General features: G+C 40.4%; 1 protein-coding gene across 4 annotated transcripts in view; it reads right to left on the reverse strand.

Annotated features, from left to right (window-relative positions):
* The window catches only part of PCSK5 (proprotein convertase subtilisin/kexin type 5), a 449,573-nt gene that overhangs the window by 153,831 nt on the left and 282,738 nt on the right, over positions 1-13,004 (reverse strand). For all 4 annotated transcript variants that reach the window (XM_044265871.1, XM_044265870.1, XM_044265868.1 and 1 more), the window contains exons 17-19: positions 5,466-5,550; positions 1,150-1,247; positions 581-710 (exon numbers count right to left, since the gene is read on the reverse strand). In XM_044265871.1, the coding sequence (XP_044121806.1) occupies positions 581-710; positions 1,150-1,247; positions 5,466-5,550 (313 nt within the window). The remainder of the gene's footprint in view (positions 1-580; positions 711-1,149; positions 1,248-5,465; positions 5,551-13,004) is intronic.

Genomic DNA, 13,004 nt, shown 5'->3' on the forward strand with positions numbered 1-13,004 from the left:
GGGAAACGTACAGGTCGTGCTTTCACGTCAGGCTCCAGAAAAGATGTTTGCCACCCACCTCTTACGGACGTTTTAAACTCAATTCCCCCTTGGAAGATGGCCCAGAAGCATCTGGTTACCGTAATTGCTACCTTTGCCGACATTAAAGCCCAGCAGGTAGACGGATTTTAAATGGAAGAATGCACTGTACTTGAAACCGAAATATTACTTTAAAGGTTTTATTTTAGTTTTTTTAAAAAAGAGTTTATTTATTTATTTGACAGAGACCACAAGTAGGCAGAGAGGCAGGCGGGGGTGGGGGGGGGGTGAAAGCAGGCTCCCCGCTGAGCAGAGCCCTGTGAGGGGCTGGATCCCAGGACCGTGAGATCATGACCCGAGCCGAGAGGGCTTTAACCCACTAAGCCACCCCGGTGCCCCAACTTTAAAGGTTTTAAAGTGCTCCTGGGACAGAAACGAAGCATTCGAGAGAAGCTGGGTGAAAGCTGCAGGACAGAGGCCGCAGGACGAACCTGGGAAGTCCTATCAGCATAGTAACGATTTGGGTCCTTGCCGGGCTGGGCGGAAGGCGCGGGGCACTTACTTCTTGCAGGATTTGTGTCCGTTCTCTGCCGAGCGGTCCAAGTAGTAGCCGAGGCTACAGGTCTGCACGCAGCGCCCGTCCTCCATGAAGTAGGCTTCGGCGCAGCTGCCACACGCGTCCGCGCCCGGCCCTTGAAAGCAAGACAGAGGCGGGAAACAGACAAAATCTCAGAACAGCTCGCACGGTGGGCTGTGGCCTGCGTGGTTGGTGACAAGGGCACGGATGTTATTTTAAGAGTCGCAATTTCGTATTGTGCTTTCCCTCACATTCTGTGGGGAGAAAACAAAACAGCACTCACTCCCCGTTTAAATTGAACCCATTTGCCAAAACCATCAAATGCCCTCGGAGGAGGCGGCGGTCTCCCCGGCATGCGTCCGGGTAGCGCCAGGGAGGGACTGCCCGCGGCTGGCGTTCTGAGAATCCGGGCAGGAGTCCTGGAGGAGAACCGCGTTTCTCCGGCATTTGCCTTAACACTATCCGGTGGGGCTGCGGGAGCGACGGCTGACGCCAGGGCAACAGGCGCCAAGCCAGAGCCAGAGGAATAAACCACAGGACAGGGGACAAGATACCAGCACAGGAGGCACAGAAGCGGTGACAGGGCTGGCAGTCGTGGCCGTTGAAGTACTGGCCGTCCTCGCAGGCGACGGAGCACTGGGACCCCTGCAGGCTGAAGACAGACACAAGGACGCTGTGATCGAAGCAACGAGGTCATGACGCCCCAGGTCCCCGTGCAATGCTGCCGCACCTCCCCGAGACCCATGGCTTGGCCAAGCTTCCAAGCAGGGGAAATCACTGCGCACCCCTTCTGTTCTCCTTCCCGATGCCTATCCTGCTTCTCTGCGCCTATGACGATGTCCCGAGCCTGTATGCGTGCTCCGAGCTCCGTGGACCGTTCTCTCCATCGTCAGGCTGGCCGGCGCCTCCCTTCTTTGCTCTGCACCTTAAATACCCCCACCCTGGGGGTGCTTAAAAGGATCTTACTCACAAAACTCATTACCTAGCAATACGTCTGACAACTCTGATAGCCAGCCCTATGATGTAATAAACTTAAAAGTTGTTTTGTTATTATAAAATGCAGTAGGAACACGGGGTAACATGAGTTCCAACTGAATAAAGGGCACAGTGATCTCTAGCTAGCCTGTCTCCTGGGAGTAGCTACTTTTGTTTCTATTTCTGGTTTTAGTTCTTCTACTGGTTCCCATCAGAACCACATGACTGCAATACACTTTGCCTCTATTTCCTGATTTATTTTAAATGCTAATGAATAACGTTGTAAAATGACCTGCCTGTACAGTTGATTCCCCAAACATCCCAACTTTTCTTAATTGTATTATTGTTTCCAGGTGTTCTCTCTACCCTATTTTTCTTTCTGGTGCTCTTGGTATCTATTACAGTTGCCAGAATGTTGAATGAGGAATGCGTATTTTTTTCTCTTTTCTAATATTGATTATGATAGCTTTCATAGTCAATAGATCAGTTCTTAAAATTTAAAAAAAAAACAGAATTTAGGACCTTTAATCTACAAATATTGCTCACTGAATCAATAGTGTGATTGCAGCTACAGATTAGCACCTGTAATCCTATGTCACCAAAGAGATGATCCTACAAGATGGGTATCTAAGCAACAGGTTCAATGGTTTTTATCTAAGCAACAGGTTCAAATGGTTTTTACTCTCCGAGACTCTATATTGTTCCAGTGCACACCTTAGTTGACTGTGCTTTGTATTTGAATCACACTAATTTGGAAAAGTAGAATTTATTTTTCTCTATTGGAATGAACAAAAACAGATAAAAAACAGATCCCAAACAGTCCTGTTAACATTTTAATCCACTTCCTTCCAGTATTTTATGTGTATGTATTTCTATTTGTTCTTAGCCACTCTTTAAACAATGATGATAGTAATAATAATTTAAATAATAGGTCTCTTGAGGCAAAATGGTCAACCCTCAAAGCCTCTAAGGAAAGGGCAGGGAGTCTCAAGGACACAGAGGGCAGCGTAACTCAAAGTGTACTCCTTTCACAGACCTGACTGGCCAGGGAGCCATGTCATTTAAAGAGCCAGTAAGAGAAAATCTCTGCCCTTCCCATGGAACTGGAAAAAAGGACATTGTATCAAATGTATCCTTTTGTGGGAGGCAATAGGACCACCAAAAAACTTACCAAAGTTGGAAAAAAAAAAAAAAGCTGTCTCATTTTTCTAGTAAAGGGCATTCCTTCTGAGGTTGGCGTGTGTTGAGAGAGAGGCTGCGTTGTGTGAGGAGGGAATGAGTGGAAGTGGGCTGTGCAATAGAGAGCAGGTACTGTGTGTACCCCGAAGCTCTCTGGTGCTTCCAAAATACAGTGGTGGTGTGGCTAACCTGCCTGGTACAGGGGACACCTGGCTTCTTTCTGTGATCCATTAGCTGGGTTGGAAGCCTGCTGTCCCACATGCTTCAGTGCCTGTGGCTTCCGAGCACTTAAAAATGTGGTTAGTATGGCCCAGGAATGGGACTTTAAACTTTATTTATTTTTAGTTAATTTCAGTCTACGTTTTACAAATTGGCCCTCGGTTCAGTTACTGGCAAAACTGAATAAGTTTGGCACAAAGCTGGCTATATAAAATATCCTTTGACTAAATTTTGTAAAATCCAAGTACAGAGCAAGTATTTCTCATAAAAAATTACTGTCCAAGTTGAGATGTGCATTGTACTTTCCGGGATCAAATGCACCCCAGATTTTGGTATAACAACAAAAAAGAATGCAAAACATCTCGCTAGGTCTTTTCTATTGATTACATATTGAAACAGTAATATTTTGGATTTGATTAATATTTTTTTAAATGTTACCCATATTTTTTTACTTCCTTTAATGTGGCTACGGGCATATATGAAATGAAATGAACATAAAAGGCTCTCGTATTTCCACTGGAGAGCGCTGGGTAATGAACTCTGTAAAATGTTCCCTAAGAACCACAGTTGACTGAACTCTTGAGCAACATGGGTTTGAACTGCACGAGCCCACTTCTAACTGGATTTTTTTTTTATAAATACAATACAGTACTCTAAATGTATTTTCTTCTTCTTCTTCTTTTTTAACCACTTGGTAATTTATTTATTTATTTCTTAAATTTCTTTTCAGCATAACAGTATTCATTGTTTTTGCACCACACCCAGTGCTCCATGCTCCTAATACCCACCACCCGGTTCCCCCAACCTCCAACCCCTGCCCCTTCAAAACCCTCAGGTTGTTTTTCAGAGTCCATAGTCTCTCATGGTTCACCTCCCCTTCCAATGTATTTTCTTTATAATTTTCCTAACATTTCTCTTCTCTTGGCTTACTTTCTTATAAGAGTACAGTGTAGAATACATAGAACACAAATGTGTTAATTAACTGTTATTTGTAAGATTTCTTTTCAACCGTAGTAATTGGTAGTTATGTAGTTAAGAGTAACTAACTTAAGGACTTAAGACTTATATGAGGTTTTCATCTGCATGAGGTTGGGGCCCCTAATCCCTGAGTTGTGCAAGGGTCAACTGTATAGAAAATAATCGTAAATAATCTTTTATTTCTCACGGACCAATTACGTGTCTGTTACTGGAATAAGTATTTCACAAATATTATCACAGTTGATGCTTTTCATCATTCAGCAATGTAGGGTTTAGTATCTCATTTTATAGATGACAAAGCTAAAGTTCCGAGTGGCTCGGAGACTTGGCCAGGATCCCACAGCTGACTAATTGAAGAGGGTTTGAGCCACATCGACCTTGTCTCCCTTCTTGTCTCTGCTCCTTGTCCAAAAAGAATTAGGGGGCTGACTAGACTGATATTTCTCAAGGCCTGAAGTCTTGAGATGAAAGGTACTAAGCCAATTACTACTGAATGCGTTTATGAAAAAAACCCCAGAGTTAAAAAATATATATATTAGAATATCATTTTTATTTAGATTAAGGTTTCATTTATTTATTTGAGAAAGAGACAGAGCAGGAGTGTGGGGAGGGACAGAGGGAGAAGGAGAAGCAGACTCCTCTGGTTCAACCCCAGGACCCCCAAGGTCATGACCTGAGCTGAAGGCAGATGCTTAACTGACTGAGCCATCCGTGTGCCCCGATGCTCTGATATTAAATATAAAGAATCACCTGCTCGGAGCCTGCTGAGTTCACTCGCCAATTAATGACAGAAACAGAGGTATTCTCAATACTTAAAAAAGATCTGCATGCAGCAGATCTCAGGTACTCTATAAACTCAGGGTCTAACTCCTTACCCAGCAGAGGATGGTCTGACCTTCTCTGTGGAAATCCAGGGGCTACCTAGTTCCTACAACAAGGAACTAGGAAGAAGCTGTGAGCTGTGTCTTGTTCTCTTGCGGAAGCTATCAGATATCTGGCTTTAGCAATGAGCAAGTCATCCAGTTCAGAAAAACATCGCCAGGTGTTAAATCTATGTGCATACCGGAGCATAATGGAACCAAGCCTGAGGTACTTAAGATAAGAGCATGATTGGCTATATGGAGAGAATAATACAGATAAGGGAAGAGTTTCTGACCCTCAAAGGAATGAATCAGGAGGATTAAATATAATTCATTGGTATTACCTACACATTAATCCTTGACGGGGGCGCTGTGCTGGCCAAAAAGCACGGAGAAAGCCTCTCAAAAAGCCGTTTTTATTTATGTGTATCAGAGCCATCTTTTCTGAAGAGAACTTTCCTTGGTGTGTGAACCTCCCTTAGTGAAGATGGCATCCAATTTGTCACATATATTGGTAAAGATAATGCAAATAGCAAATCAGGTGTTTGAATGGGAGTCAAACCAAGGGTGATGGTAAGAGGGTTACTTTTGTACATATTGTGTTTATTCTGAGAAACCCCTTGGGCTGTGTGACTTAACAAGATCCTCCACTCTCTTACCTTAACCCATCCCTGCAGTCTGTACAGTTGTGGAATTCAGTACATGTCCTGCAGTTTTCACTGCATTTCCGGCAAAGATTTTTCTCTGTTAAAAACAGAACAAAACAACACAACACATACACACAAAAGTAACAGTTATAAATCAATTGGTCATTGGACTCCATAAAAGCAGGTGGAGGCGTTCTGATGTTTGCTAATGTACAAGACAGTACACATACATGGCCTTGAGCCGAATATTTCATGAACAGCCCCACACTGGACGTTTGCTCTCACTTTCCGGCAAAGCGAACAAAGGTAGGAAAATGCAGGATGGGACATGCCTCACGTCTGCCATTTTGCAGACAAAGGAACCACAGCCCATTGACTTCTTAGTTGAAAAGCTGATTGGCTTTTCCCCTCTTCTTTTTCTCTCCCCCAAGTGGGGTTTCCTAACTTCTTCTTCTTTTTTATTTCTATATATTTATTAATTTCTTTTCAGCATAACAGTATTCATTGTTTTTGCACCACACCCTGTGCTCCATGCAATCCGTGCCCTCTATAATACCCACCACCTGGTTCCCCCAACCTCCCACCCCCGCCCCTTCAAAACCCTCAGATTGTTTTGCAGAGTCCATAGTCTCTCATGGTTCACCTCCCCTTCCAATTTCCCTCAACTCCCTTCTCCTCTCCATCTCCCCTTGTCCTCCATGCTATTTGTTATGCTCCACAAATAAGTGAAACCATAGGATAATTGACTCTCTCTGCTTGACTTATTTCACTCAGCATAATCTCTTCCAATCCCGTCCATGTTGCTACAAAAGTTGCCTAATTTCTGACAATGACAAGCGCACTAACGAAGACCCTGGGGCAACGCTAGGATGAGGGTTGAGAAGCAGTGTTTGGGGCTGTGGGATGGAAAGGTGGACCCCCATGCTCACAGTGTGTAGGACCACTCTGAAGAATGCCACCAGAAAAGGGAATCTGCGTTAAAGATGGCAGGGTGATAAGGGTTGATGATGTATTTCTTGTATTGTCTAGAATAGTGTTGCATACTTCATAGTGGCTGTGACATTGATATGTTATTATAGTTCAGATACGTCTCCGTTCTGGAGAACGGAAATCTACTGGATTAGAGCAAATACACCATGAATATGGTTTTCCTATTTAATCCCAAAGACCGATCAATCCCCATTGGAAAAAAATGGCAAATGTATGCTTATGCAATAGTGAAAAACAGTGATTCTCAATACCATCTCTGAGCTGCAAGTGAATTATAACCACGTGTATGTGTAGGATTGAATGAGCTTTATTCACAGGCTTTTTGTCCTCCACCTACTCCTTAAATGTTGGTGTTCTTCAAGGTTCCATGGAGGAATATTACTTTAATGGATTCCTATAATGACCTCCTGAAGGTCCACTTCCTTTCTCGAGTCTGAGCCTCCCTTCCCCTTCCCCATGAAATACGAAGTGCTTTATAATCTTATGGTAGTCCCCACATGGTCTTCCCTTAACTCTGCTGTTGAGATTCCTGGACATGGCACAGGATCTGAAGTCCAAGGACCTAGATTTGAATTCTGCTTTTAGTATTTCCGGTGGGCAAGTTCAGGGTCTCTGTTCCACAGACATTACAGTGATGTTGACCTTTCAGGTAACTATCTTGAGGGGATAATGAAATTACTCAGGGGAACTATATGAATTGGAAAGCACTGTAAATGTGTCGGCAGTAATTATTACCAGTCATGATCATATCTGATCACTATGTCTTGAGGAGGAAAATATAACAAAAGTCAGTTACACAGAAGGAGAGGGAAGCAGAGACCACTCGTATGAGCAAAGCCGCTGTCTGAACAGTCTTCCTTCACTACAAACGGCCCAGGCTCTGGGGACACGACTGACTCTCAGTTATCTCTATCTTGTTATGCACCATCTCAGACCAAATTTCTTTGCCAAGATTCTGCCTTCTAGATAGAATTTTGAATTTTTTCAACAAGAAATACTGCTTATTTCTGGGGATCCCTCACACTCCCCTCCCCACTCTTATTTTTCCTTTCTCTATCAGGATGACGCTCATGTTCCAAATTTGGGAGAAAAGGAACTACGCGGAAATCCTACCCACCATTCTATAGGGTAAGGTGAGACTCCATTTGCCTTCTGGAAAAAATGCTTGCCTTTGAGTCAAGGGACTCTGACTTCTTAAGAAAACTGTTGCCTGATTTCTGAAACACAACTCTTATTCATTTACACTCATTTACACTTGGGTCTTCTTCTTTCTTAGGCCGTGCAGAAACAGGAGATAATCAGCGTCGTCATGCACCATGGTGTGACACGCTTGTTAGTTACCAAGAATTCAGAAATAAAGCAGAAGGGCGCTACCGGAGCACTAATAGGTAGGAAAGCCCAAGGATTACTTAATTCTCCGGTGAATGTACCTTTGTTTGTTTCCTAATGATGACTGATTAGGGCCCAGACTCCTGAAGTGAAGTGATGTGTTCATTTACAGATTTTTGTTTGTTGCAAAAGATTTCTGTGTGGAAGAAGCCCCTCAAATTCGATTTGTATTGCCTGGTAGGAAATTATTCATTTCTTAATTGAAGTATAATTAACAATGTTATATTAGTTGCAGATATAGAATAGACTGATTTGATGATTCCATATATTATTCACTGTTGACCACGGTAACTGCAGTCCCCATCTGTCACTGTATTATGGACGATACTGCCTAGCTGTACTTTTCACCTCGTGACTTCCTTATTTGATAACTGGAACTTCGTACCTCCCCTTTATCTTTTCTGCCTATCTCTCCATCCACCTCTGCTCTGGCCACCACCAGTAGTTCTCCGTATTTAAGGGTCTTTATTTTTGTTTGTTTGCTTCCACATACAAGTGAAATCCTACGGTATTTGTCTTTCTCAGTCTGATTTATTTCACTTAGCATAATACCCTATAGCTCCATCCATGTTGTCACAAATGGCAAAATCTCACTCTCCTATATGGCTGGGTAATATTCCACTGTGTGTGTGTGTATGTCACATTTTTTTTTTTTTACAAGTTTTTAACTCCAGTGTAGTTAATAGTATGATATTAGTTTCAGGTGTAGAATACAGTGATTCAGCCCCTCCGTATACCTCCCAGTGCTCATCAGGACAAGTATATCCCTAATCCCCATCACCTGTTTCACTCTTCCTCACACCCCCTCTGGTAACTCTCACGTTGCTCTCTATAGTCAAGAGTCTGCTTCTTGGGTTTGTCTCTTTTCCCTTGGATCATTTGTTTTGCTTCTTAGAGTGAAATCCTGGGGTGTTTCTCTTTCTCTGACTGAGCATTATACTCTCTAGCTTCATGCCTGTTGTTGCAAATGGCAAAGTTTCATTCTTTTTCATGGCTGACTATTCCATTGTGTGTATGTGTGTGTATGATGAATGGATAATCCTTTATCCATCAGTGAACACTTGGGTTCCTTGCACACCTTGCCTATTGTAAATAATGTTGCAATAAACATAGGGGTGCATATATTATTTTTAATTGGCATTTTTGTATTCTTTGGGCAAATTCCCATAGTGGGATTCCCGGATTTTACAGTGTTTGATTTGAATCTTTTGAGGAGCTGCCACCCTGTTTTCCACAGTGGCCGTACCAGTTTACATTCCCACTGCAGTGCATAAAGGTTCTCTTTTCTTTCCATCCTTGCCAACACTTGTTGCAATTTGTTTCTTGATACTGTCTAGTGTCCTTTCTTGAGAGCTATTCTAAAATGTGTGAGGGGTCTCTCATTGTGGTTTTGATTTGCACTTCCCCGATGATGAGTGGTGCTAAACATCTTCTCATATGTCTGTTGGCCATCTGTGTATCTTCTTTGGAAAAACTTCTATTCATATCCTCTGCTCATTTTTTTTTTATGGCATTGTATTTTGGGTGTTGAGTCATATACATTCTTTATAGGTTTTAGATATTAACCCCTTATCAGATACATCATTTGCAAGTATCTTCTCCCATTCACTAGGTTGCTTTTTTATTTTGTTGATGGTTTTCTTTAGTGTGAAAAAGCTTTTCATTTTGGTGAAGTTCCTATATAATGGCTGTTGCTTCCTGGGCCTGAAGAGACCTATTCATACATATGTTGCTAAGGGCAGTGTTCCAGAAATTACGGCCTATGCTTTCTTTTACGACTTTTATGGTTTCAGGTCTCCCATTTAGGTGTTTATTCCATTTTGAATTTATTTTTGCGTATGGGGTAAGGAAGTAGTGCCGTTTCCTTCTCTTGCATTCAGCCAGTTTTCCCAGCACCATGTACTGAAGAGACCATCTTTTCTCCATTGTGTATTCTTGCTTCCTTTGTCATAGAGTAATTGACTAAATAGATGTTGTTTATTTCCGGGGTTTCTATCTTGCTCCATTGATCTGTGTCTAATTTTTGTGCCAGCACTATGCTGTTTTGATTACTATACCTTTGTAGATGATCTTGAAATCTGGGATTGTGATACCTTCAGCTTTGTTCTTCTCTCTCACTATTGTTTTGGCTACTCAAAGTTTTTAGTGGTTCTATACAGAATTTAGGATTATTTGCTGTAGTTCTGTGAAAAATGCTTTTGGTATTTTGATAGAGATTGCAATGAATCTGTAGATTGCTTTCGGTAGTATGAATATTTTAACAATATTCTTCCAATCCATGAGCATGGTGTATCTATCTACTTGATCGTGTCATCTTCAATTTCTTTTATCAGTGTCTTACAGTTTTCAGAATACAGGTCTTTTACCTCCTTGATTAAATTTATTTCCATGTTATCTTATTCTTTCTGGTGCAATTGACAAATGGGATTGTTACCTTCATTTCTCTTTGCTACTTCATTATTTTGTATCCTGAAACTTCACTGAATTCATTTATCAGTTCCAGTAGTATTTTGGTGAAGTCTTTAAGCATTTTCTATGTATAGTATCATGTTATCTGCAAATAGTCACAGTTTTACTTCCTCCTTACCAATTCATATGTCTTTGATTTCTTTTCCTTGTCTGCTGCAGCTAGAATTTCCAATATTATGTTGAATAAAAGTGGTGAGAGTGGACATCCTTGTCTTGTTTTTGTGTTAGAGAGGAAGAGTTCTCAGTTTTCATTTTTGAGTATGATGTCAGTTGTGGGTTCATCAAATACAGCTTTTATTATGTTGAGGTATGTTCCCCTGAACCCCACATTTTTGAGAAGTTTTAACACGAATGCATGTTGTATCTTGTCAGATCCTTTTTCTGCATCTGTTGAGATGATCATATTTTTTTTATTCTTCCTCATTTATGTGATGTCATATTGATTAGTGGATATTGAACCACACTTCCCTCTCTGGAATAGATCCCACTTGATCATCCTAAATGTTTTTCTTTAAATGTACTATTCAACTTGGTTTGTTATTCTTTTGTTAAGGATTTTTGCATCTGTTCTCATCAGAGATACTGGCCCATAGTTTTCTTTTTATATAATGTCTTTGTCTGGTTCTGGGATCAAGGGAATGCTGGCCTCATAGATGATTTTAGAAGTTTTACTTCCATTTCTGTTTTTTGGAATCATTTGAGAATAGGTATTAACTCTTGTTTAAATGTTTTGTAGAATTCACCTGTGAATTCATCTGGTCCTTAATTTTTGTTTGTTGGGAGTTTTTGACTGTTGATTCAATTTCATTACTAGTAATTGGTCTCCTCCAATTTTCTATTTCTTCCTGATTTAGTTTTGGAAAATTGTAGGTTTCTGGGAATTTATCCATTTCTTCTAGATTGTCCAATTGTTTGGCAGATAATTTTTCAATGTTTTCTTATAATTCTTTGTATTTCTGTGATATTATTTCTCCTCCTTCATTTCTGACTTTGAGTCTTCTCTCTTTTCTTGATAAGTCTGTTTAAAGATTTATCAGTTTTGTTTTCTTCCTGAAGAACCAGGTCTTGGTTTCATTTATCTTTTCTTTTTTTTTGGTCTCTATTTCTTTTAAATCTGCTCTAATCTTTATTATTTCCTTCTACTGGTGTTGGAATTTGTTCTTTTTCTAGTTCCTTTCTCCTTTTTCTAGTTCCTTTAGGCCTAAGGTTAGGTTCTTTACATGATATTTTTCTCGTTTTTTTTGAGTCCCCTAATAGCACTATAAATTTCCCTCTCAGAACTGCTTTTGCTAATTCCCAAAGAGTTTAGACTATTGTCTTTTCATTTTTTTTCCATGCATTTTTGACTTCATCTTTTTTTTTTCCATTGACTTTGGTTAATTAGCATGTTGTTTAACCTCCATGTATTTGTGTTTTTTTTTTTCTCCTTCCATTTTTCTCTTGTAAAATTGCTTTCTATTTTCATACCATTTAAGTTGGGAAATATGCTTGATATGATTTCAGTCTTCTTAAATACAGTGAGACTTGTTTTATGGCTTAACATGTTATATATACCAGAGAATGTTTCATGTGCACTTGAAAAGAATGTATTGCTACCCTGAGTTCTTTTTTCCACTTCAATTTGCACTGCTTATGTTTTCTCTTCTCTTCACTTGTAGTATGTGTCATTACGTGTGAAGTGAGTCTCTTGTAGGCAGCATATAGAGGAGTAATATTTTCTTATTCATTCTTATTCATTCACTGTATGTCTTTTGATTGAAGTATTTAGTTTACTTACATTGAAAGTAGTTTTTGGAGTTCTTCCTGATTCCTTCCTTTTTCCCTTGCTTACTTTCCTTGTGAGTTGACAGTTTTCCTTAGTGATATTGTTGGATTCTTTCTCTGTTTCTTTGTGTATATCACAGGTTTCTGAGTTGTGGTTTCCACTGGGTTCTATATTGAGTTGAGGGTTGCTCGAGTTCAACACATTGTAAAACTACTAAAATTAACTCCCACTTCCATGTTTTATGTGAGGTTTTATTTTCTATCTCCGTTGTCTAATTTTTCTAGATATGGATTGTACTACTTTGTGTTTTAAACTCCACAGTGGCTTTATAAGTGATTATTTTTACTCTGATTAGCTTTTACCTCAAAAATTTTTCTGCTTTTATAATTTTTTCTTTACACGATGGCCTATTCTGTCCATTTAAGGAATTCCCTTTAACATTTCTTGTAAGCCTGATTTAGTGGGATGAACTCCTTTAACTTTTCTTCTTCAGGAAAACACTGTTCTCTCCTTCTGTTTTGAATTCTGTACTTTCTGGGTAGAGTATTCTTGGTTGTAGGTTTTTTTGTTTGTTTTAGCACTTTGAATAAAGCATGCCACTCCTCTCTGGCCTACAGAGTTTCTGCTGAAAGTCAGCTGATACCCTTATTTGCCTTCCCTTATATCATTACTTTTTGCCATTTTAATTACTGTGTGTCTTGCTGTGGACCTCTGGGGGTTCATTTTGGTAGGGGTTCTTCTTCCTGGACCTGGATGTTGCTTCTTTCCCCAGGTTCGGGAAAGAAGGTTTTCAGCTATTACTTCTTCAAAAAAGTTTTTTGCCCCTTCTTCTCTCTTCTCCTTCTGGGATCCCCAAAATGTGCATGTTATTATGCTTGATGACACCACAGAGTTCCCTTAACCTTTTCTCATTTTTTATTCTTTTTTCTTGTTGTCAG

The sequence above is a fragment of the Neovison vison genome, chromosome 9 (assembly GCF_020171115.1).
Source record: "Neovison vison isolate M4711 chromosome 9, ASM_NN_V1, whole genome shotgun sequence".
NCBI lineage: Eukaryota > Metazoa > Chordata > Mammalia > Carnivora > Mustelidae > Neogale > Neogale vison.